Raw genomic sequence first — 26,875 nt, forward strand, 5'->3', positions numbered from 1 at the left:
ACTGCACTATTGTCTCCTATGGAGTTTTTACTGCTTAAATGGCATGTTCTGATGAATTATTCACAGATGGTTGGCTATATACTGAACATGGTGTGTCTGAAATGTATAAGACATACAGTACCAGTCAAAGGTTGACACACCTACTCATCCCAGGGTTTTTCTTCATTTTTTACTATTTTCTACATTGTAGAATAATAGTGAGGACATCAAAACTATGAAATAACACATATGGAATCATGTAGTAACTAAAAACATGTTAAACAAATGTAAATATATTTGATATGTGATTCTTCAAAGTAGCCACTCTTTCCCTTGATGACAGCGTTGCACACATGGAATAAGGATTGTGGAATGACAGTGTCATATTCAACATATATTTATTTGTTCTATTGTGGCTTCCCCAGCTGTGAAAGCAATACTAACTTTGCTGATAGCTACTTACATGACACTTTGAAATGTTCTGGAGAGATGAAATGGTTTCTTTATTTCGTGGCCTTAACCTTTCTTTAATGAAATTAAACTTCTTGTTTTGCACCCAATTCTGTGTTGCTGACCACTAGCCTGTTGTAAATCCACTGACACAGCTTAGAATCGGGGTGCCAGTTGTTGCATTCCTCAAACAACTTTATTAAAACGACCGTTGACGTCTTGCTGTAGGCTATTGCCTTTTTGACTGCGATCTAATCTAATAATGACGCAGGTGACGTCCACATCCCTCCTACCCCTCTTCCAGTTCAGTCCTGATATATGGTGTGCCTCCCTCTACTTCTCAGACTACAAGAGTCCAGCTACCGCAGCAGAACCCACACAACCGCCCCTACACACACGGATGGAGAACGGGAGCTGGCTTGGCGGTGATGTGGTTAGACTTTGTGCTCTATTTATCAGCTCTTTCTTAGGTCATTTCTACGGGGAGAAAATCTAAGTCTTCCATGATGAAACTTGTGTTTGTTTTTGCTGTGGTTGCGTATTTCTTTGCAGGTAAGCTATTGGTAAATTCAATGTGTTTCGTTGTGCGTGTACTGTAAGGTGTTGCGTGTACTCTAGCGCGTTTCAGCACCACGGAGAGCGCCACTGCTTGAGAGAGTTGCATGCAGTAGTCAGTCATGCATTGTATGGAGCATTTTCTCTGTTAATCTTCTGGAGAAATGTTTTTATAATTGCTCATCTATATCACATATTTATTTTGCAAAACTAAATGGAATGTAATATCATATAGTTATGGAGAAGTTTTTTTCAACACAGAACCATATTCTGACCCATTTTCTCACGAATTTACAGAAAATCTATCACTTCCCGTTGGAGAAGAACGACAGCGAGAGGATGTGGTACGCGAAATGTTTTTCGTCTCATGTTGGATAACTCAGATTAAAAATAAATAGCATTATTATATGAGGGAAATTGCACTGTATGCTTTATTGAGAGAGTCGTGACAGGTTGCTTGTTACTGTTTTCCAGGTAACACGGTGCTTGGTTGAGGTCCTGTCCAAGGCGTTGACCAAACCTGACTCTCACCCTCTGGATCAGGAATGTAAAGATATTCTCAAAGCAGGCAAGTCGTTTTTACATGACTAATTGTTGTATTTCAAAGGCAGCAGATAGGAAGGATTTTGAAAAGATAGCATTATATCATTTCATAAACGGTGAAAGCAATATGATGTCAGTGTTTGTTTACAAGACTGGAGTTAATGAACCTTGCACTTGCCTTTCATAAACTAACACGTGCACTTGACTCACCCATCCCCTGCCCCTCCACCAGCACTGACTTTGCTGATAGCTATTTTTTCGAGGAAAAATGTGGTTGTCCCAACTAGCTATTTTAAGATGAATGTACTAATTGTAAGTTGCTTGCATAAGAGCATCTGCTAAATGAATAAAATGTAAAATGTTGGTCTGCCATGATGCTACCAATAAATCACTTTTGCCTGTCTTTCTCTGTAATGTCAATGGAAATGGTAGGAAAGGAGACGAGCAGATAAAGCCACTTTAGACTATTGAGATGCAGACTGGAGGCAGAGATGGTGAAAGAATGAGTACAACCAGAGATACCAGTACGGTATATAATGAGGAGATGGTCTTGTCTCCGCCCTAACAATGGGAGTCATTGTCCTGAAGGCTGGAAGGCAGGTGATCTGCTTATCGGTCTGCTTAATGCTGTATTCCTGTGTGGACATATTTTGACGGGAGTGGACCCTTTTGCTTGACAGTAACATTACACAGGGTTACTGCTGTAGGTCATGGGACCTAGTGGGGCTTCGGCTGACACAGAGACCAGAGCTATAGAGCTGCAACCTGGCAACCAACTGAGGAGATGAGTAGAGACACCTAAATTAGCATTTGCTTCTTTATTGATGGAAATTCTACTTAGCTGAATTTAAATATGCTACTATGGGAGACAGATAATGCTTTCCCCATATATTGTTGAGAGCCATTTTACAATGGTCCCCAAAATGAACTAATCAAGGGTCTATGAGTAGCTGATTAGTTGAATCAGGTGTCAGTGCAGTGCTGGAAAAAAGTGCCATTGCCTCCGAGTAGCTCTTCTGTCTCTGTAATGTTTGAATTGAGGGGGAACTTGCAGAGTTGGGCTTGAGTTGGACAATATGAGACAAGGATAAAGTAGTAAACACTGTGGATATTGTCCACCCCCTCTACAGGTGCCCAACATGCTGCTCCTGTGGAGAAGACAAGTGATGAGCTGCTGACTAATGAAGAGGAGGGCAAAGAACATGAACCTAAGCCTGAGGCACCAGGGGCCGATGTGAAAGACATCGAGGCCCTCCTGAAGTCTGTGGAGGAGAAGAGGGAGACACCGGAGGACGAAGATCGCAGCCAGGAGTCATGGGACCTCAACTACGAGAAGGAGAAAAGGATTTGGAAACCAACGCACAGGTATCATCATAAGAAACCCAATCACAAACGTGATGAGGAGGTTTCTGAAGAAGTGAGAGAAGAGCCAGACGAAGAACGTAGTCAGGAATCCTGGAGCCTGGGCGATGAGAAGGAGAAGAGATATAGGCCTACCTATCGGTACACCCCCAAAAAACACCCCAAACGAGACGAAGAGGGTTTAGAAGAAGAGAGAGAAGAGCCAGAAGAGGAACGTAGTCAGGAATCCTGGAGCCTGGGCGATGAGAAGGAGAAGAGATATAGGCCTACCTATCGGTACACCCCCAAAAAACACCCCAAACGAGACGAAGAGGGTTTAGAAGAAGAGAGAGAAGAGCCAGAAGAGGAACGTAGTCAGGAATCCTGGAGCCTGGGCGATGAGAAGGAGAAGAGATATAGGCCTACCTATCGGTACACCCCAAAGAAACACCACAAACGAGACGAAGAGGGTTTAGAGGAAGAGAGAGAAGAGCCAGAAGAGGAACGTAGTCAGGAATCCTGGAGCCTGGGCGATGAGAAGGAGAAGAGATATAGGCCTACCTATCGGTACACCCCAAAAAACACCCCAAACGAGACGAAGAGGGTTTAGAGGAAGAGAGAGAAGAGCCAGAAGAGGAACGTAGTCAGGAATCCTGGAGCCTGGGCGATGAGAAGGAGAAGAGATATAGGCCTACCTATCGGTACACCCCAAAGAAACACCACAAACGAGATGAAGAAGACGAAGAGCGCAGTCAAGAGTCCTGGAGTCTGGGTGATGAGAAAGAAAAGAGAGAGGAGGATGATGAGGAAAGAAAAAAGAGGATCTGGAAACCCACCCATCGGTACCACCACAAGAAGCACCACAAACGCAGTGAAGATCCTTCAGAGGAAGAGGAGGAGGAGAAAGATAAGAGAATTTGGAAACCCACACACAGATATCACCACAAGAAACACCACAAACGAGATGCTGACTCATCGGACGAGGAATCAGAGGAGAAGAGATCAGAAGAGTCAGAGGAAGAGGAGGAAGAGGATAGAGAGAAGAGAATCTGGAAGCCCACACACAGATACCACCACAAAAAACACCACAAACGTGATGAGGAGCTTTCAGAAGAAGGGAGAGAGGAGCCAGATGAAGAACGCAGCCAAGAGTCCTGGAGTCTGGGTGATGGAAAGGAGAAGAGAGATGAGGATATGATGAGAGATGAGGATGAGAGAGAAAAGAGGATTTGGAAACCAACTCACAGGTACCACCACAAGAAGCATCACAAACGCAATGGGGATTCCTCAGAGGAGGAAGACGAGGAACAAAGGGGCGATTCGGACGAACACGAGGAGGAGAAGAGGCATGGAGATGCCGAGGAGGACGAGAGACAGAGGGATAGGCAGGAGGCTCTGAGGTGTGTATCTACATATTCATATTTTTCCAGGCTATAAATCTTCAACCATAACAATTTTTACCAAAGGACATTTTAGACAGATGCTTTTGAGACCAAGGACTAGGCTTAATCTGTGTCTGGGAAACACTGAGTATATAGGTTGAACTGGTGTTTGTGTGACAGGTACCTGGCAGAGAAGAGTCGTCTCCTGGGGAGGGCGAGGTGTATGAGAAACGTTCTCCCTGGGCTTACAGAGGATACTACCACCCCGCCTGGTGGAAGAGAAGCATAGACCCACACACACCATTGCATAAGGTTTCTATGTACAACCTACATTTTTAGACTGGACTACTCCTGTATTAGTTTGTATAGTTTGAGCTATTTTAATTATTTTTTTCAATCACTTTTATTATTCTTTAATTTATATATTAAGGTTTCACTTTAAATGATGTTGTCCATAAAACGCTCCATAAAGCCTTCACAATGCCTTTATAAGCGCTACATAAATGTGTCACACAGCATCTATAACTGTATGTCATGCTTTATAAAGGGTTAATACATGTGGCATAACTGTGTAACATAATCACCAATGTCAAATGTGACATAACCCACTATGTCAAATGTGATATTAACATTTGCTTTATAAAGGGTGACATGTTGTGCTTGATGAAGTCATGTTAGTCACGGTACACCTCATCTCCTTCCAAGACTCTCTGTCCACGGAGGTCTAGTGGACCGACACATAAACCTTCATAAGGGAAATAGGTTGGGCCATCCTACAATTGTTTTAGAGTAATAGAACATTTAAGCTTTTATCCAAAGCGACTTAGTCATACGTGCATACATTTTTATGTATGGGTGTCCCAGGAATCGAACCCACTATCCTGGCATTGCAATACTCTACCGAGATGGTTATAAATGCTTTGTGAAGCCTCAATTTAATGTGATTTATAAAGCCTTTATTAAGCAATGCTTATGGCACCTTTTGTAAAGCGCAGGTTTATGTCATATTTGACATAAGTGGTTATGTCACAGTTATGCCACATTTATGAACCCTTTATAGAGCATGACATACAGTTATAGATGAGTGATTTGTGGCACATGTATGTAGTGTTCATGAAGGCTTTATGAAGCCTTTATAAGCTGCACGGCATTTAAAGTGGGATCTATATTAATCATAATGCTTATCAATTGTTTCCAATTTGATTTTTAATTGTACAGAAATGTTTCAATAAACTAAAGTGTGATGTGATTTGATTGGCTAAGATGGAGGAACTGGCGAAGTTGCTGTCCTATAAGAATCACCAGCTGGCCAGCCAATCAGAGCTGGCAGACGAGGAAAAGAAGAGGAGCGTATCTCTAACCCCAGAGGAGGTAACATTTGAACATCACAAATAACCTTTATGAAACATGACACAGAACAATTCAATGGTGAATTACCTTTTCATAAGCCTCCTCTTCAACTTCTCAGAAAATATATCTTGAAAGATGACATATCAGAAGGTTTTGGATGTTTCATGCTCTTAGACACCACAATCCTGTTTTATATTGAAGTAAGAAAACCTTTTTCACGCTATGAAAATTATGAACCAGTCCAATATTGGATGTTGCCCTCTCTGTAGTCTGCTGTGGGAAGAGACTCTACCCTCTCTGTAGTCTGCTATGGGAAGAGACTCTACCCTCTCTGTAGTCTGCTGTGGGAAGAAACTCTAACCTCTCTGTAGTCTGCTATAGGAAGAGACTCTAACCTCTCTGTAGTCTGCTGTGGGAAGAGACTCTACCCTCTCTGTAGTCTGTTATGGGAAGAGACTCTAACCTCTCTGTAGTCTGCTGTGGGAAGAGACTCTACCCTCTCTGTAGTCTGTTATAGGAAGAGACTCTAACCTCTCTGTAGTCTGCTATGGGAAGAGACTCTACCCTCTCTGTAGTCTGTTATGGGAAGAGACTCTAACCTCTCTGTAGTCTGTTATAGGAAGAGACTCTAACCTCTCTGTAGTCTGCTGTGGGAAGAGACTCTAACCTCTCTGTAGTCTGTTATGGGAAGAGACTCTAACCTCTCTGTAGTCTGTTATAGGAAGAGACTCTACCCTCTCTGTAGTCTGCTGTGGGAAGAGACGCTACCCTCTCTGTTGTCTGTTATGGGAAGAGACTCTACCCTCTCTGTAGTCTGTTATAGGAAGAGACTCTAACCTCTCTGTAGTCTGCTGTGGGAAGAGACTCTACCCTCTCTGTAGTCTGTTATGGGAAGAGACTCTAACCTCTCTGTAGTCTGTTATGGGAAGAGACTCTAACCTCTCTGTAGTCTGTTATGGGAAGAGACTCTACCCTCTCTGTAGTCTGTTATAGGAAGAGACTCTAATCTCTCTGTAGTCTGCTATGGGAAGAGACTCTAACCTCTCTGTAGTCTGTTATGGGAAGAGACTCTAACCTCTCTGTAGTCTGTTATAGGAAGAGACTCTACCCTCTCTGTAGTCTGCTGTGGGAAGAGACTCTACCCTCTCTGTAGTCTGCTATAGGAAGAGACTCTACCCTCTCTGTAGTCTGCTATGGGAAGAGACTCTAACCTCTCTGTAGTCTGCTGTGGGAAGAGACTCTACCCTCTCTGTAGTCTGCTGTGGGAAGAGACTCTACCCTCTCTGTAGTCTGCTGTGGGAAGAGACTCTAACCTCTCTGTAGTCTGCTGTGGGAAGAGACTCTAACCTCTCTGTTGTCTGTTATAGGAAGAGACTCTACCCTCTCTGTAGTCTGTTATAGGAAGAGACTCTAACCTCTCTGTAGTCTGCTGTGGGAAGAGACTCTACCCTCTCTGTAGTCTGTTATAGGAAGAGACTCTAACCTCTCTGTAGTCTGCTGTGGGAAGAGACTCTACCCTCTCTGTAGTCTGCTGTGGGAAGAGACTCTACCCTCTCTGTAGTCTGTTATAGGAAGAGACTCTACCCTCTCTGTAGTCTGTTATAGGAAGAGACTCTAACCTCTCTGTAGTCTGCTGTGGGAAGAGACTCTACCCTCTCTGTAGTCTGCTGTGGGAAGAGACTCTACCCTCTCTGTAGTCTGCTGTGGGGGGAGACTCTAACCTCTCTGTAGTCTGCTGTGGGAAGAGACTCTAACCTCTCTGTAGTCTGCTGTGGGAAGAGACTCTACCCTCTCTGTTGTCTGTTATAGGAAGAGACTCTACCCTCTCTGTAGTCTGCTGTGGGAAGAGACTCTAACCTCTCTGTTGTCTGTTATAGGAAGAGACTCTACCCTCTCTGTAGTCTGCTGTGGGATGAGACTCTAACCTCTCTGTTGTCTGTTATAGGAAGAGACTCTAACCTCTCTGTAGTCTGCTATGGGAAGAGACTCTACCCTGGTTACATAACCATGCAGAAGCCATATGTTTATCTCTAGGAGACCTGGCTCGGGTTGAGGCTTCACAACTCAAAATGAGCCTTGATATTCTGGAATGGAAACAGCCTGTGTATGAATGAGCGCAGGTACAAATGCCTACAGAGAAAAGCCCTTTGACTCCAGGCACGTCTTCCTAGATAGTGGTGGTGGTTCACTAAGCAAATTAATAATGTAATGAATATATTATTCTGCAACATTGTTCTTTGGCACTGACAGTCTTCACTGTGATGATAGTAGGCTAAACAAGAGATGTGTGTCCCTGAAAGAAATGGTGTCCTCTGCACTGTGGGATTCATCTGAAAGTAATAAAGCCACACGTTTAGAAAATGTGCATCTAGCTGCAGAGAAAAAGGCTGCTCCTCTCTCCCTCGCATGGTTTTCATGGCTGCAGCAGCGATTGCACCAAAACCGAAGTTATTGCATCCCCTCACAACCCACCCCTATTAGAGCCGATAGTGGTCGGCCCGGGTATAAACTCTCTATCACACCACCTGCTCTGGAGCGAGGAAATACAATGGGGAGGGGGGAGAATGGATGACTCTAGGGTATTATTTTTCATCCTGACAGTCTTCAGACTACACTGCAGCAGCATCCCCTACAATGGGACTCCGGTAGTGGGAATATCTACACTATTGACTGTATTAAGATCCAGGGAAAGCAGTGGCTAATTAAGGGGAGAGTCAGATTCCAGGAGCAAGGGGTTTAATTGAAAGGCTTGCACTTTTACGGAATAAATGCCTATATGTTCTTTCTTCCTTGGATGGGGGCCAACATTAAGCTACACTGAACAAAAATAGAAATGCAACATCTAACAATTTCAAAGATTTTACTGAGTTACAATTCATATAACGGAATCAGTCAATTGAAATGAATAAATGTGTCCCTAATCTATGGATTTAGATGACTGGGAATACAGATATGCATCTGTTCGTCAGAGACCTTAAAAAAGATAGGCCTGGATCAGAAAACCAGTCAGTATCTGGTATGACCACCATTTGCCTCATGCAGCTCGACACATCTCCTTCGCATAGAGTTGATCAGACTGTTGATTGTGGTGCGTGGAATGTTGTCCCACTCCTCTTCAATGGCTGTGTGAAGTTGCTGGATATTGGCGGGAACTGGAACATGCCGTCGTACAGGTTGATCCAGAGCATCCCAAACATGCTCCATGGGTGACATGTTTGGTGAGTATGCAGGCCATGGAAGAACTGGGACATTTTCAGCTTCCAGGAATTGTGTACAGATCCTTGTGACATGGGGATGTGCATTATTATGCTGAAACATGAGGTGATGACGGCAGATGAATGGCACGACAATGGACCTCAGGATCTCGTCAAGGTATCTCTATGTTCATGTCCGTAGTGTTATGCCTGCCTGCCCATACCATAACCCCACCACGGGGTACTCTGTTCAAAACATTGACATCAGAAAACATTTCCCACACAACGTCATACCCGCTGTTTGCCATATGCCCGGTAAAGTTGAAACCGGGATTCATCTGTGAAGAGCACACTTCTCCAGCGTACCAGTGGCCATCAAAGGTCAGCATTTGTCCACTAGTGGGTTACGACGCCGTACTGCAGTCAGGTCAAGACCCTGGTGAGGACAACAAGCACGCAGATGAGCTTCCATGAGACCATTTCTGACAGTTTGTGCAGAAATTCTTTGGTTGTGCAAACCCAGTTTCATCAGCTGTCCAGGTAGCTGGTCTCACACGATCCCACAGGTGAAGAAGCCAGATGTGGAGGTCCTTGGCTGGAGGTGGTTACGGTTGTGAGGCCGGTTGGACCTACTGCCGAATTCTCTCAAACGGCTTATGGTAGAGCATTTAACATTGAATTCTCTGGCAACAGCTCTGGTGGACATTCCTGCAGTCAGCATGCCAATTCCATGCTCCCTCAAAACTTGAGACATATGTGGCAGTGTGTTGTGTGACAAAACTGCACATTTTAGAGTGTCCTTTTATTGTCCCCAGCATAAGGTGCACCTGTGTAGTGATCATGCTGTTTAATCAGCTTCTTGATATGCCACACCTGTCAGGTGGATGGATTATCTTGGCAAAGGAGAAATGCTCACTGACAGGGATGAAAACACATTTGTGCAGGAAATTTGAGAACTTCACTTTTTGCACATATGGAACATTTCTGGGATCTTTTATTTCAACTCATGAAACATGGGACCAACACTTCACATGTTGCGTTTATATTTTTGTTCAGTGTATTTAGCAGTAATAACGCTCTCTGTGTGTGTGTGTGTGTGTGTGTTTGTGTGTGTTGTGTTTTCAGGAGAAGGAGCTGGAGAACATAGCAGCTATGGACATGGAGTTACAGAAGATATCTGAGAAGATGCAGGAGGACAGGAGTGAATAGATAAGACAGGCAGAGGCATGCAGACAGGGATGCTAAGATACACAAGGTTAGCACACTGAGATAGTAACAAAAGACTAGAGAGAGAGATAGACTGACCCGTCAGTGTTCCGGACAAAAAACCACTAACATCCAAGAGCCTTGCTGCAAATTCTGCCGTGTTAACCTTTGTACCTGTGAAATGCTGATGTTCTCAAAAGAGACTGTTTAGTTCATATATAAGTATGATAGTATAAAGATAAAGTAGATGCTTTGCTAATTTGTCCGGATATCTATATATTTAAAGTACGCATGACCTTTGAATGGTTGTTTGTTTGTTCAGTCTGCATTTAATAAAATGAATTATTCTGAAATTAACACGTATCTCAGGATTTTAATACCTCAGCAACACAGTTGGTTATCAAGAGTAATAGTATTTTAACAGTACTGTATTTATTGAAATTCCCACTAATGCAGCACAGTAAGGAGGCTGTGATAGCAAATGGCTGCTTTACATCATGGCACTTTCTGCTAAAGAGTATAAAATACAAACAAAATGCTACATTTGGGAGCTTAGAGCTTTGGAGAGCAGCTCCAGGGCTGAATAACAACCGTTTAGAACTGGTAGCAGGAGGGAGAGACTCTTCATTCTATCCCCACCTCCACAAGTATATGTAAATCACGTCATCAAGGATTTAAATTAGACAAACTCTGGGCCTCCCTCAATAGTGTCATCCCTCTGTGGTCTCTGAGTTCGTCTCTTTGTGGCCGGCTCTTCTGCTGTAGTTGAGCCTGTCTTTGCTTTAGTCGTATCTGTAGTAACGGTCATCCCGGAGAGGAGGTAAGCCCCGCCCCCACTCATCAGCAGCACAGGGTGCGTCCTTTTAGGCAACACCTACACACAGAGACAGTGAGGTCAGAGGTCGTGCTGATATTACAAACATGGACGCTTCCACAGAGACAGTTGTATAAGCCTCATCAAACTGTACCTGGTAATGTCTGATCCAGGAAGGCTGACCGCTCCGCCTTGATCCCTGAGCTTTGTACAGCAATCTATCAGAGGCTGAGGGAGAGAGACAGACAGACAGACATGGAAATGACAAGAGTTTAATAACAACACGACAGAGGTGAACACGACAGAGGTGAACACAACAGAGGTGAACACGACAGAGGTGAACACGACAGAGGTGAACACGACCGGGGTGAACACGACAGAGGTGAACACGACAGAGGTGAACACGACAGAGGTAAACACTACAGAGGTGAACACGACAGAGGTGAACACGACAGAGGTGAACACGACAGAGGTGAACACGACAGAGGTGAACACGACAGAGGTGAACACGACCGGGGTGAACACGACAGAGGTGAACACGACAGAGGTGAACACTACAGAGGTGAACACTACAGAGGTGAACACGACAGAGGTGAACACTACAGAGGTGAACACGACAGAGGTGAACACGACAGAGGTGAACACTACAGAGGTGAACACTACAGAGGTGAACACTACAGAGGTGAACACAACAGAGGTGAACACGACAGAGGTGAACACGACAGAGGTGAACACGACCGGGGTGAACACGACAGAGGTGAACACGACAGAGGTGAACACAACAGAGGTGAACACGACAGAGGTGAACACGACAGAGGTGAACACGACCGGGGTGAACACGACAGAGGTGAACACGACAGAGGTGAACACGACAGAGGTAAACACTACAGAGGTGAACACGACAGAGGTGAACACGACAGAGGTGAACACGACAGAGGTGAACACGACAGAGGTGAACACGACAGAGGTGAACACGACCGGGGTGAACACGACAGAGGTGAACACGACAGAGGTGAACACGACAGAGGTGAACACTACAGAGGTGAACACGACAGAGGTGAACACTACAGAGGTGAACACGACAGAGGTGAACACGACAGAGGTGAACACTACAGAGGTGAACACTACAGAGGTGAACACTACAGAGGTGAACACTACAGAGGTGAACACGACAGAGGTGAACACTACAGAGGTGAACACTACAGAGGTGAACACGACAGAGGTGAACACGACAGAGGTGAACACTACAGAGGTGAACACTACAGAGGTGAACACTACAGAGGTGAACACGACAGAGGTGAACACTACAGAGGTGAACACGACAGAGGTGAACACGACCGGGGTGAACACTACAGAGGTGAACACGACAGAGGTGAACACTACAGAGGTGAACACGACAGAGGTGAACACTACAGAGGTGAACACTACAGAGGTGAACACTACAGAGGTGAACACGACCGGGGTGAACACTACAGAGGTGAACACTACAGAGGTGAACACTACAGAGGTGAACACGACAGAGGTGAACACGACAGAGGTGAACACGACAGAGGTGAACACGACAGAGGTGAACATGGCAGTACACTAGGGTCTACTAGAAAGAATAATAACAGTAATATGCTTATTAAATACACAACACACACACTAGAGAACACTCAGATACATACCTCTTTATATTGAGAGTACACTGCAAAGGGTCTGGAGGGGGCGAGGAACTTGATGAGGCCCAGTAGAACTGGACAGGGGTTAAACCGACTGGCTATCACCAACCTGAGGAGAAGAACCAGAGATATTATACTGTAGAACTGGACAGTAGAACTAGACAGTAGAACTAGACAGTAGAACTAGACAGTAGAACTCCCCTAACCAATTTGGTGAGATTAGTGAGTACTTCAAAGGAAGGAGGATGGAAGAAGGCCTGTTGAAAGTATTGCAACTCATGTGTAGAGACATACTAGGGTTGTAGACTACATGGAAACATGAGTTTCCCCAACCCTCGACAAACCTATCAATAAACACAGGATCAGATGACATCTGCTGTAGCCCCACCATCAATCATCTTTAACTAGACATCTCACTTCGGATCAAGATTACTGCTAAGCACTCCTGTTTTGTTACTTGTGTTGACATGAAGATGTTAACATTGCCATGTTTGACTGATTTCAGACAGTGCAAGACGACACCGACAGAGCAAAACTGGTGTGTCAGGGGTATGTAATCTTAGTGCCAAGCAGCTGTTATACTGTTTATTACTGCTTATACATGTCTACTGACAGCACGTTCATGCTTTAGAGTCCACTCTGTAACTTAGTGGCATTAAAACAGAGACCTTATGTGGGGAGGTGAGAGCGAGACAGAATAACACCCGTCAGCGTTCCTACCCTCCGCCTGCAGCAGCAGTTTCTTCCTCTTCTCCTGGGCCTGAAACACAACACACTGTTGAAATCTTTGGAGCACACAAGCACCAGGAAGTGTGACAAATAACAGAGACAACTTGCTGCTTCACTATGTGTTGTCATACTCTGATCTCTCTCCGTTTCTCCCTCTCCTTGTCCTCGGCAGGGTCTGTACTGGTACTAGTCTCCATGCTCTGGTCCTCTGTGTCTGGGCTGCCCCCATTGCCTTCTGCTTTCTCTGGGTCAGGTTGGACTTGTCTCCATTGGCCTGTCCAGCATCTAGAGTGGTGACAATACATCAATCAATTCAATAGATGAGACAGTATAGCATTGATTCAATGAGACAGTATAGCATTGATTCAATGAGACAGTATAGCATTGATTCAATGAGACAGTATAGCATTGATTCAATGAGACAGTATAGCATTGATTCAATGAGACAGTATAGCATTGATTCAATGAGACAGTATAGCATTGATTTAATGAGACAGTATAGCATTGATTCAATGAGACAGTATAGCATTGATTCAATGAGACAGTATAGCATTGATTCAATGAGACAGTATAGCATTGATTCAATGAGACAGTATAGCATTGATTCAATGAGACAGTATAGCATTGATTCAATGAGACAGTATAGCATTGCTGGTCTGTCAAAGGATTATATTCCCCACACCCACGTCTATGTCTTTAGCCTCCGTGTCCAGTGTCCCTGCCAGCAGTGCGTTGACATGACAGATGGGAAGCTCATGGAGCATATCGTGGAAGTGGGAGGGAAGCCAAAGCTCTCTGCCCCCGCCTTCCCAGGGGCCCCCTCCTGGGTACATCTGCATCACTGACCCATAGCCTGGAGGAGAGAGGATAGAGACACAAGATGGAGGAGTCTGTTCGGGTGTCTCCAGATGAACGCAACATTACAGTACGTTCCGATAGAATTTACATAAAATGTTGACATACTTGTGGTTATGTAGTGTATGTGGACACCTGCTTGTCAAACATCTCATTCCAAAATCATGGTCATTAATATGGAGTTGGTCCGCCTGTTGCTGCTATAACAGCCTCCACTCTTCTGGGAAGGCTTTCCACTAGATGTTGGTACAGTGATGCTGGGACTTGCTTCCATTCAGCTACAAGAGCATTAGTGAGGTCAGGCACTGATGCATAGCTTGCATGTTGGTAGTACAGGCAAATATTTGACCTGACTGTCAAGCATTGTTAGCTAATGCACACCAATAGATAATGTGATTGTGCATGAGCACAGTTGTGTAACGACTAACTTTTTCTTTTGAATCCGCAGCTTTGTAACGTTAGATGTCTCCCCGTTTCAGTACAACGGAGTCAGCCTCATTCGCTCTGTGCTGGGAGTCATCATCTTCCTTGTCCGTCATTAGAAAGATTGTCTTCCTGGTTAATAGCAAGCTGAATAGTACATTTTAATTTTTACCCAATAATATGAGTTTTTAATCACCAAAGATAACAGTAAAGTACTGAAATGAATTATTTTTTGGAGGTCGCCTACTGAATTATCTAACCCACGTGCTAGTTTTCCTTAGCATTCAGGACGATTAGCCAATAGCAGAAAAATCAATCGCTCACCGTACTCGGCTCTGATTGGCTTATTTGCTGTTCGTAAAGCGTATCCGCCAATGGTAGAGAAGTGCTAGGATTTTCTATGTTCTGATAGGTAAGTCTGAGAGCACAGAGGGAAAATCTCACATGGGGTTATAACTGATCTAAAGGCTGGAAAGACTATTCTATGTGGACATGTCATGAATTGCTCCGAGGGAATCACCATTGCAGAGAAAACAACTGACCAAAACATGTTTCTCAAGTTTATTTCAGTGCATCTCAGTCAGCAGAAATTCCAGTGTTTTCTCTGAAAACAAATGTCTCCTTCAACAAGATAATAACCCCACCACCAGAACTCTCTCTGAATTATACAGGTATTTTGGACTTGTTAATAAAATTGCAAAAAAGTTACATTCTAAAACATCAAACAAGTAACATGTATAAAACAAAGCAATGAACGTATATTGATTGTGAAAGTAGCCGACAACATTGAATTCAAAGACTGGGCTACACCAAATCAAACAAGTGACAAGATGTAAAGCTCATGTGCTGAATTAATTGCTGTCTCTGCAGATGGAACATGGAATCAAAGCAGTAGGCCAGACCGTCAGACAAAGTGGCCTTGTAGAGATGGTCTACCCATCCTGTAGAGATGGTCTTGGGATGAAATATAGTGACAAAGACATTCTACTTTTCTCTGCAATTTACAATATGAACAAATAATTGATGTAGTCTGCAAAACCATATCAACAATGCATTTAAATGATTTCTTGCCAGCAGCACTAAGTGAAAGCTGATGACCAGGGTTCATTCCTGCCCTCCAGTGAGTTTGTGGAAGAGTTCCTCATCCAGTGTCTCGTTCTGGTCTTTGGAACGTGTTGAGAGGAAGATGTATCCTCCTATGTACTCATGGACCACCTTACAGTCACAGCTCACACAGGAGAAGGCTATCGACACATTATGGTCAAACTCTATGGCCACCTGAAGACAAACAGTATGGATTAATATTGATTCATGTACTTTATAGATACAGCACCTTGCAAAAGTATTCATAACGCTTGGATTTCTTCACATTTTATTGTGTTACAAAGTGGGATTAAAATATATTTGTCATATTATGTCAACAATCAACACAAAATACTCTGTAGTGTCAAAGTAGAAGACCATTTGAAATATATATATTTTTACATATATAAATTAAATAACTTAAATGTAGTCGTTGCATAAGTATTCAGCTCCCCGGGTCGATACATGTTAGAAAAACCTTTGGCAGTGATTACAGCTGTGAGTCTTCTTGGGTAAGTCTCTAAGAGCTTTCCGCACCTACAGTCGTGGCCAAAAGTTGAGTCTGCTGCCTCAGTTTGTATGATGGCAATTTGCATATACTCCAGAATGTTATGAGGAGTGATCAGATGAATTGCAATTAATTGCAAAGTCCCTCTTTGCCATGCAAATGAACTGAATCCCCCCCCCAAAACATTTCCAGCCCTGCCACAAAAGGACCAGCTGACATCATGTCAGTGATTCTCACGTTAACACAGGTGTGAGTGTTGACGAGGACAAGGCTGGAGATCACTCTGTTATGCTGATTGAGTTCGAATAACAGACTGGAAGCTTCAAAAGGAGGGTGGTGCTTGGAATCATTGTTCTTCCTCTGTCAACCATGGTTACCTGTAAGGAAACACGTGCCGTCAGCATTGCTTTGCACAAAAGTTCTTCACATGCAAGGCTATTGCTGCCAGTAAGATTGTACCTAAATCAACCATTTATCGGATCATAAAGAACTTCAAGGAGAGCGGTTCAATTGTTGTGAAGAAGGCTTCGGGGAGCCCAAGATAGTCCAGCAAGCGCCAGGACCGTCTCCTAAAGTTGATTCAGCTGCGGGATCGGGGCTGCTGAGGACTGAGGTAAAGTCATTTTCTCTGATGAATCCCCTTTCCGATTGTGTTTGGGGCATCCGGAAAAAAGCTTGTCCGGAGAAGACAAGGTGAGCACGAGCATCAGTCCTGTGTCACGCCAACAGTAAAGCATCCTGAGACCATTCATGTGTGGGGTTGCTTCTCAGCCAAAGGAGTGGGCTCACTCACAGTTTTGCCTAAAGAACACAGCCATGAATAGAGAATGGTACCAACACATCCTCCGAGAGCAACTTCTCCCAACCATCCAGGAACAGTTTGGTGATGAACAATGCCTTTTCCAGCATGATGGAGCATCTTGCCATAAGGCAAAAGTGATAACTAAGTGGCTCGGGAACAAAACATCAATATTTTGGGTCCATGGCCAGGAAACTCCCCAGGCCTTAATCACATTGAGAACTTGTGGTCAATCCTCAAGAGGCGGGTGGACAAACAAAAACCCACAACTTCTGACAAACTCCAAGCATTGATTATGCAAGAATGGGCTACCATCAGTCAGGATGTGGCCCAGAAGTTAATTGACAGCATGCCAGGGCGGATTGCAGAGGTCTTGAAAAAGAAGGGTCAACACTGCAAATATTGGCTCTGCATCAACTTAATGTAATTGTCAATGAAAGCCTTTGACACTTATGAAATGCTTGTAATTATACTTCAGTATTCCATAGTAACATCTGACAAAAATATCTAAAGACACTGAAGCAGCAAACTTTGTGAAAATTAATATTTGTGTCATTCTCAAAATTTTAGGCCACGACTGTAGATTCATAATTCTTCAAAGCCAGATTGCCAGATTTACAAGCAGATTTAAGTCCAAACTGTAACTTGGCCACTCAGGAACATTCGCCATCTTCTTGGTAAACAAATCCAGTGTTGTTTTGGCCTTGTGTTGTAGGTTATTATCCTGCTAAAAGGTGAATTCCTCTCCCAGTGTCTGGTGTAAAGCAGACTGAAGCAGGTTTTCCTCTAGGATTCTGCCTGTGCTTAGCTCCATTCCATTTATTTTTATCCTGAAAAACTCCCCAGTATTTGCCAATGTCAAGCATACCCATACCATGATGCAGCCACCACTATGCTTGAACATAAGGAGGCAGTTACTCAGTGATATGTTGTGTTGGATTTGCCATGTTTGTTTTTTCCCAGTATTACTTTAGTGCCTTGTTGTAGACAATATGCATGTTTTGGAATATTTTTATTCTGTATATTTGTATTCTTCTTTTCACTCTGGTGGATTCACTACAATGTTGTTAATCCATCCTCTGTTTTCTTCCATTACGGCCATTGAACTCTGTAACTGTTTTAAAATCACCAATGGCCTCATGCTACCATCCCTGAGCAGTTTCCTTCCTGTCCTGCAGCTCAATTCAGAAGGACGACTGTATCTTTGATGTGTCTGGGTGGTTTATGTATAATCCACAGCATAATTATTAACTTGACCATAATACTTAAAAGAGATATTCAATGTCTGATTTGTTATTGTCACCCATCTACAAATCACTGCCCTTCTTAATGAGGCTATTGAAAAGCTCCATGGTCTTTGTAATTTAATCTGTGCTTGAAATTCAAATTGCCTGAGGGACCTTACAGATGTTGTATGTATGGGGGACAAATGGAAGAGTTACTCATAAAAAAGTAAACTCCTATTATTTAACACAGAGTGAGTCCATATAATTTTTTATGTGATTAGTTAAGTCAAATGTTACTCCTGAACTAATTTAGGCTTGCCTGAACAGAGGGGCTGAATGCTTACGCAACGACTATATTTTAGTTCTTCATTTTGGGGGGGATTTTCTCTTCCACTTTGAGATTACAGAGTATTTTAAGTAGATTGTTGGAAAAAAAATGACAATTAAATTAATTTTAATCCCACTTTGTAACAAAATAAAATGTGAATTCATCTAAGGGGTCTGAATACTTCTGCAAGGTTAAGTATATTTTCAGTAAAAAAACAGTTTCTCTTATTACAAAGACAACTATTATCCTTGCTTTCTAATCTGTAAAAAGCAATCGATCAATCAATCTAGAGCCATTTACCTGTCTGATCTCCCAGTTGACATTCCACTGTTTCATGTTGGCGAATCTCCAGGTGGTGACAGGCAGGCCAGTGGACATGTCAATACGGATCAGACGGTTATAGGAGATACCCATCAGCTCATCCTTCTTACTGCCTCGGAACCTGGCACACACACACACACACACACACACACACACACACACACACACACACACACACACACACACACACACACACACACACACACACACACACACACACACACACACACACACTGATTGTGTGATAAGTAACTTTACCTGGGACCTGAAGATTTACATTAGCTCGCTGAGCTAACGCCTAAGGCTAAGGCATTATCTCAGCAGGCTAACACAGCCTTGAGGTGTTTGAACCTGGTCGGTCACATTTACGTACCTGACAATGTAGTATTTGATACCAAACTCAGCCAGGGACTGCCAGGCACGGATGAAGCGCATTTTAGCTTCATTGAGAGAGAGACTGGCAATGTTCTGATGGGCCTCCAGGATCCTCTCTGTCAGCTGGACAGCAGACAGAACAGGGACATTTAGGCTACTTTACACAGACATTATGTCAGTCCTTTAACAAATACTGAGAGGGTAAGTGAATGGAATAGAATGATCTGGATGTCGACAGATTATCAGTCTGAGATTATAAAACCACTGGAGAGCTCTGATGACATCCTCTCCCTGTCTGTGGCTCACAAACACTGAATCATGTTTGATTGATCATCACCCTATATTGCAGCTAGACCCCCACCTGTTTGGTCTTGTACCTCTTGGTGTATCTAGGAGAGACAAAGCACTCAGCGTTCATCTCCATGGCATCCAGGTCTGGAGCAGACTGACCAGGGGGGGGCGCCAGACTCTTCATCTGCAGGAACGACTGGATGTTCTTCACCTCCGACCTAGACCAATCCCAGTTTCTCCTCGTCAGTTTACAGTCAGATGCCTATTAATATGGTAAGGCATGGGAAGGATGAAGTAAGAACGTGTGACCTGTAGGAGCTGTAAGCCATGGTCTTGCCCTTGGAGGCCAGAGTACACGCTGCCTTCCACTTGGCATACTGCGTCTCCTGGATAAAAACAGGAATATCATCACAATATGTAAGGGGAACAATGGATTCATGTTCTTGGTGCCCCACTCCAAAAAAATGTTTTTATAATAATTTGGTTCAATAAGAAATTGCATCTTACGCTGTCACAGCGGATGTAGACCTCGTTCATCCCATCAGCCACTGGGAGCAGCAGCTTGATGCCAAACTTCTTGTCCGTCACATTGACGTCAGGGACCACCTCACATCCTCGGAGATGCAGCTGTTCTATCGGCTCTCCGCTGGCTGTCTCTTTGTTCTTGTAGTAGGAGATGGTGGTGTCTTTAAACACGAACCAGTACTCCTTATATGAACGCAATGCCAGCCTTTTAGGCCTGGGGTACGAAACAAAACAACAAGGAAAAATGTGGACAGGTTGTGTCCCCACACAGTCACATTGTTGCACGTTGCTGTGTGAACTGTCTGTGTCATGGACTATCTACAGTGTAGCATACTAACCTTTCCTTCTGTAAAGTGTAATGGCATTTTACTTCTACGACTTATCATTCTTGGTTTCTAAAACCCATGTTTCCATTTGTTACACAGATATAGTACCCTATTAATGTGTGTTTCTGGCCATATACAGCGGCTTTTAGGATTTACCTGAACAGCTTGAGGGAGTCTGCCAGCTTTGGAACGTCTGTGATGTCTTCCTGGGGAAGGGGGGAGGAGCAACTGTCAATTATCCTGTGACATCATCATGTTGAGACATGCAATCAAAGCAGACAACCTATCAACCCTTGCTTAAAAGACAGGTGTTGCACCCTCTGAAACCGTTGAAATAATACAGACTTGTTTATCATTTATACTGTATATAAAGAATATGAATCGTTTAAAATAATAAAAACTCCACTTACCAATATTCTGTCTGTTTTTCCTCCAAGTGTGACCTCTAGATTGGATAAGGCAACCTCTACTTCATCTATCTCCGGTTCATTGGAGAAGTCCAGAGGTTCCGTGGAAATGGTCATCTTACATATGTGATACTGAAACAATATTAACAAAATCATTAATAATCAACACTTAATGATGGGAATTGGGGGATATATCATACTAAGAGCAACAGGAGATTATTGTACAATACACAGTAGATAAGAGTACAATACAGAGTAGATAAGAATACAGAGTAGATAAGAATACACAGTAGATAAGAATACACAGTAGATAAGAATACACAGTAGATAAGAATACACAGTAGATAAGAATACACAGTAGATAAGAAGAGTATAAAACTAACAGACACGTTTGAAAACCTAAATATACCCAGTCTTTAGCTGTGTAAAAGGCAGGTCTGAACCCAGAAACAGTTTTTAGTTCAACACTTGAGGCCAGACAATGACAAAGACTGGGAGAAGACAGAGAGAGTCTTGTGATTCCAGTAACAATGCAGGTGAGAGCAATAACCATCTCATGGATTTAATCATTTTTATAGATCAGTTGAGAATAAATCAGTCAGAGATGAAGAACAGTTGAAATTCTATGTTTTTCACTTAATACTTTTGTGTTATTTATATTTTATCACCCAGAGGAGTTCAGGAGGACAACCAGACTCCCTCCCTCCCTCCTGTGGGATTGTCCTCTTTCCCATCATGCCTCCTTTGGGACTGAGACACCAAACCAGATGGACAATAGTGTGTGCGTGTATGTGCGCACGCATATGTATGTGTGTGTGTGTGTGTGTACACCTGTAAGGAGGCGAACATGAGCATCTCCTCCTCAGTGCAGTTGATCTCCTCCAGTAGGATGGACCAGCGAGCCTGCTCATACAGTTGGGTTATCCTCACAGCATCATACTGAAACACACATCAATAAATCAGTCAATGTTAGGGTTAGAGATGGTGTTATAGTTACAGTTAGTCTCACCTTCGGGTTGAGGTTCAGTGTTATTCAAACACTCACTTAGGTTTAAGGTTAGGGGTTAGTGTTACCTTTGGGTTGAGGTCGAAGAAGCAGTGGTATTTGAAGCGTAGCTGCAGTCTGTCATGTTCTCCGATGCCCTGTTCCATCAAGGAGCGGGAGGAGTCCAGCCACCTGTCAATCACAGTAAACCAGGAAGTGTTCAGGAAGAGACAGAGAACTGCCCTCCAGCATAGCAAAGCCAACAACTAGTAAGTCTTCTACATGTACAGCCATAGTCTGGTTCATCTCAAGGTTTTTGTTTCTGAGTAACTCTTACCCTGCGTTGATGATGGCTTTGTCCACCATGGACAACTGCTGGTACATCTTGGCCAGCTCTACAGGGGTTGTCCCCAAACCATAAGCTGGTGGCCGAGGCTGGAGTCCCATTCTCTGGGTCATAGGTGGGCACCATGGTCTTACTGTACAAGGGACTGCCTGGAGGGGTCAGGTGGAGGAGGAGCCACAGTTCAGGGACCATGTTATAATGAGAGTGCTGATCTAGAATCAGTTTAGCCTGTTAGATCATAACGAATAAGATTATATCAAAACCTTTGAAATGGTTCAGAACTACAGTCAAAATGAGGCTGATTTTATGAGTTGGAATCGTCAGCTGCTCTATACTGTAGCTACTCAAACAGACTCAGAAAGTGTGTGTGTCTGCGTTTCAGCATTGAGAACATTGCAGCGTACTGTACTATTCTTTCAGATATCTGTCATGATCGCTCTATTCTTTCAGATCTTCAGAATTCTCCATTCCTTCTTAGATTGTTTCAGAAGTCAACAGAAGCCACCATGTGGGCTGAATCTGGTGGTGTGAGACATACAAGTCAGAAATGATCCACTTTGAGTTCGCCTGAGGTTCTAAATCTTGACTGTGTTGCCATGGTGGTGAATGAAATAGCTTCCCAGCATGATTGAAGATGACCTTCGAGATATGAGGAAGGTTTACGCCAGGCTAACGTCACCATGTGGATAACTTAGCCTGAGGGCCTGATGGTTTCTGTGATTCAATAAAGGTATATTGACAAAGAGACAACAACAATGGGGTTGGGTAAAGCAGAAACAGGCAGTCACCTAGGATATGGCTAACTTGGTTGAAGTCTTTACATGAAGACAGAAGGGAAGAATCTGACGGTCTACTGAAAATATACATGTCTAATAACACGATTAACACATGATTGTAACTCTGCTTCTCTCACCCGTTCTCCCAGAGCCTCCATTGAAGATGTCCATATCTAAGATATCTTCCAGCGCTGGGTTCTTGTCTTTCTTCATCTTCTTCTTCTTGGGCGGGTTATCTGGAGGCTTCAGCAGGGACAGCTCCTCTGGCCTCCTGATGTCTAGAGGGGAGAGGACGTCAAGGAGAGTTCCTGCCCCTAAACCCTACATCCTTACCCCTAGACCAGTGGTTCTCAAATTTATTTACCAATAATTTTGCACGCCCAATTTTTCAGTTTTTGATTTGTTAAAAAAGTTTGAAATATCCAATAAATGTCGTTCAACTTCATGATTGTGTCCCACTTGTTGTTGATTCTTCACAAAAAAATACAGTTTTATATCTTTATGTTTGAAGCCTGAAATGTGGCAAAAGGTCGCAAAGTTCAAGGGGGCCGAATACTTTCGCAAGGCACTGTATCTATGTGAAATAAACCAAGGCTTAGGTCACTATCATACCGTCTTACACTAGGGAATTCCATAGTGTCTAATCCTCCTGAATGAAGGCAGGATGTGTCTTAAATCACACCCTATTCTCCTTGTAGGACACTCATATTGTAGACGTAATAACTGTCAAAGGTAGTGCACTACACAGGGAATAGGGTGTCTTTTGAGATTTCTCCCAGGTGAATAAACATGAGATAAAGTGGTGGACTTTAGCCCCTCTGGCTGTGGTACTGAAGCATTGTGGGAGAACAATACTACTCAGCACTATAGATGAATGTAGGGCAAACAAGGGTGTGTTCTCCAGGCTAGTACTGTGTCTGAGAGAGGGGGGGGAGACATAGAGAGAGAGACAGAGAGGGTTGGAAGAGAGAATTAAAGAGAGAGAGACTTAGTGATCTTCTCCACCAGTTTGAGCATGAGTCCTCCAATGTGCAGGTCTCCCTTGACTCTGAGTTTAAACCTCATGCCCTCGTCTCCATCTCTCTGGTCTACCTGGACTGACAGCTCCCACGACGTTGCCATACTCTGCCGTGTTTATCATGACCCTGACTGGAGAGCAGGGAGTTTAGGTGAGATATAGAGGACTTATTAACAAATGTATTTGTGAAAAGTGTTATGACTAAAATATGATTGAGCGACTGATCCTGCTGTGGCTTCCCCAAAACAACACTGACTGAAGAGACAGGTCAGCAAAAGGGCATGTTCAGTCTCATTTGCAGTACTGACTGACTAAAAGAAATATAGCACCCTATTCTCTATATAGTAGGGCTGTCCCCAACTAAAACAAATCTTGGTCAACCAAAAGTTGTCTGTTCATCAATTGGTTGAATTTTTTAAATGTGTATTTTTCCATATATATATATATATATATATATATATATATATATATATATATATATATATATATATATATATATATATATATATATATATATATATAGACACAACCTACGTGAAAAAAAATCTACTATATACAGTGCTTTCGGAAAGTATTCAGAGCCTTTCCCCTTTTCCAAATGTTGTTACGTTACAGCCGTATTCTGAAATTGATTAAATACATTTTTCCCCCATCAATCTACCTACAATACCCCATAATGACAAAGCAGTAACAGGTTTTTAGACATTTTATTCACACTTTGATATGAGACTCGAAATTGAGCTCAGGTGCATCCTGTTTCCATTGATCATCCTTGAGATGTTTCTACAACTTGATTGAGTCCATCTGTGGTAAATTCAATTGATTGGATATGATTTGGAAAGGCACACACCTGTCTATATAAGGTCCCACAGTTAAGAGTGCATGTCAGAGGAAAAACCAAGCCATGAGGTCGAAGGAATTGTCCGTAGAGCTCCAAGACAGGATTGTGTCGAGGAACAGAAGGGTAAGTCACTCCTCAGTAAAAGGCACATGACAGCCAGCTTGGAGTTTGCCAAAATGCACATAAAAGACTCTCAGACCATGAGAAACAAGATTCTCTGGTCTGATGAAACCAACATTGAACTCTTTGGCCTGAAAGCCAAGCGTCACGTCTGGAGGAAACCTGACACCATCCCTACAGTGAAACATGGTGGTGGCGGCATCATGCTGTGGGGATGTTTTTCAGCGGCAGGGATTGGGAGACTAGTCAGGATCGAGGGTAAGATGAACGGAGCAAGTACAGAGAGATCCTTGATGAAAACCTACTCCAGAGTGCTCAGGACTTCAGACTGGGGTGAAGGTTCACCTTCCAACAGGACAATGACCCTAAGCACACAGCCAAGACAACTCAGGAGTGGCTTTGGGACAAGTCTCTGAATATCCTTGAGTGGCCCGGACTGAATCCGATCAAACATTTCCGGAGAGACCTGAAAATAGCTGTGCAGTGACGCTCCCCATCTAATCTGACATAGCTTGCGAGGATCTGCAGAGAAGAATGGGAGAAACTCCCCAAATACAGGTGTGCCAAGCTTGCAGCGTCATACCCAAGAAGACTCGAGGCTGTAATCGCTGCCTTAGGTCCTTCAACAAAGTACTGAGTAAAGGGTTAGAATACTTATGTAAATGTAATATTTCTGTTTCTTTTTATTAATTTGCACAAAAAAAAAAAAATCTACCCATTTTTGCTTTGTCATTATGATATATTGTGCACATTGATGAGCAAAAAAAATACTATTAAATTAGAGTAAGGCTGTAGAGTAACAAAATGTGGAAAAGTCAAGGGGTCTGAATACTTTCTGAATGCACTGTATACAGCAGTTTCTTCCATTAAAAGTGCTCTACATTGTAGTGGTAACTCACACTAATGTAACAAAATGTTGAAACTCAATGCTTTCCGAATGCACTGTTTATTTGATTAAAACACAGATGTTATAGACTGCTGTATAACATCAGTGTATAAATAAAGGGAACACTAAAATAACACATCCTAGATCTGAATGAATGAAATATTCTTATTAAATATTTTTTTTCTTTACATAGTTGAATGTGCTGACAACAAAATCACACAAATTATCAATGGAAATCAAATTTATCAACCCATGGAGGTCTGGATTTGGAGTCACACTCAAAATTAAAGTGGAAAACCACACTACAGGCTGATCCAACTTTGATGTACTGGTAATGTCCTTAAAACAAGTCAAAATGAGGCTCAGTAGTGTGTGTGGCCTCCACGTGCCTGTATGACCTCCCTACAACGCCTGGGCATGCTCCTGATGAGGTGGCGGATGGTCTCCTGAGGGATCTCCTCCCAGACCTGGACTAAAGCATCCGCCAACTCATGGACAGTCTGTGGTGCAAAGTTGGTGGATGGAGCGAGACATGATGTCCCAGATGTGCTCAATTGGATTCAGGTCTGGGGAACGGGCGGGCCAGTCCATAACTTCAATGCCTTCCTCTTGCAGGAACTGCTGACTACCACTAGAGTGAAAGCACCGCCAGCATTCAAAAGTGACCAAAACATCAGCCAGGAAGCATAGGAACTGAGAAGTGGTCTGTGGTTACCACCTGCAGAACCACTCCTTTATTGGGGGTGTCTTGCTAATTGCCTATAATTTCCACCTGTTGTCTATACCATTTGCACAACAGCATGTGAAATGTATTGTCAATCAGTGTTGCTTCCTAAGTGGACCGTTTGATTGTCTTGGAGTTACATTGTGTTGTTTAAGTGTTCCCTTTATTTTTTTGAGCAGTATATATATAAAACAGAAAACTCACCCCTTATAGGCTGGTTTCTTCCTAGGTTTTGGCCTTTCTAGGGAGTTTTTCTTAGCCACCGTGCTTCTACACCTGCATTGCTTGCTGTTTGGGGTTTTCGGCTGGGTTTCTGTACAGCACTTTGATATATCAGCTGATGTAAGAAGGGCTATATAAATACATTTGATTTGACGACTTGATCGACCAAGTTTTGTTTACATTTTTTAACCAATATGCTGCATAGTTATGATATACAGTGTACTTCGCAAATATCCACTTTCGTATTTAACCCAGATTCCATGTTTGCTTAGCACCAATAGCTTGG

At 43.2% G+C, this 26,875-nt stretch overlaps 2 protein-coding genes and 1 long non-coding RNA gene across 3 annotated transcripts; 2 read left to right on the forward strand and 1 right to left on the reverse strand.

Annotated features, from left to right (window-relative positions):
• The first annotated feature begins 737 nt into the window (after positions 1–737).
• On the forward strand, positions 738–3,619 carry LOC121839984 (trichohyalin-like). The gene is made up of 4 exons (XM_042300894.1): positions 738–981; positions 1,282–1,328; positions 1,459–1,552; positions 2,658–3,619. Exons 1-4 carry the CDS (start codon positions 933–935, stop codon positions 3,476–3,478), a joined length of 1,011 nt encoding a protein of 336 aa, XP_042156828.1. The 5' UTR covers positions 738–932; the 3' UTR covers positions 3,479–3,619.
• An 838-nt stretch (positions 3,620–4,457) lies between these two features.
• Positions 4,458–10,351, forward strand: LOC121839985. The gene is made up of 3 exons (XR_006079281.1): positions 4,458–4,562; positions 5,514–5,621; positions 9,920–10,351. It is a non-coding gene; the product is annotated as an uncharacterized LOC121839985 (long non-coding RNA).
• A 4,678-nt stretch (positions 10,352–15,029) lies between these two features.
• On the reverse strand, positions 15,030–26,608 carry LOC112217818 (fermitin family homolog 1). Its single transcript, XM_042300895.1, is given in 15 exon segments — positions 15,030–15,760; positions 18,727–18,868; positions 19,121–19,245; positions 19,484–19,631; positions 19,723–19,799; positions 19,921–20,152; positions 20,421–20,470; positions 20,675–20,803; positions 21,503–21,610; positions 21,746–21,848; positions 21,994–22,053; positions 22,055–22,151; positions 22,916–23,056; positions 23,871–23,927; positions 26,572–26,608. Coding segments are annotated over 14 exon segments (1,635 nt in total). The 5' UTR covers positions 23,920–23,927; positions 26,572–26,608; the 3' UTR covers positions 15,030–15,586.
• Positions 26,609–26,875: the final 267 nt, after the last annotated feature.

Source organism: Oncorhynchus tshawytscha, linkage group LG18 (assembly GCF_018296145.1).
Source record: "Oncorhynchus tshawytscha isolate Ot180627B linkage group LG18, Otsh_v2.0, whole genome shotgun sequence".
Lineage (NCBI taxonomy): Eukaryota > Metazoa > Chordata > Actinopteri > Salmoniformes > Salmonidae > Oncorhynchus > Oncorhynchus tshawytscha.

Excerpts from the sequence above, each read along its gene's own strand:
- LOC121839984 (XM_042300894.1), top strand. The coding sequence starts at position 933 with ATGATGAAACTTGTGTTTGTTTTTGCTGTGGTTGCGTATTTCTTTGCA. Across the intron at positions 982-1,281 it reads GGTTGCGTATTTCTTTGCAG|AAAATCTATCACTTCCCGTT; the intron begins GTAAGCTATTGG and ends ACGAATTTACAG. Across the intron at positions 1,329-1,458 it reads AACGACAGCGAGAGGATGTG|GTAACACGGTGCTTGGTTGA; the intron begins GTACGCGAAATG and ends ACTGTTTTCCAG.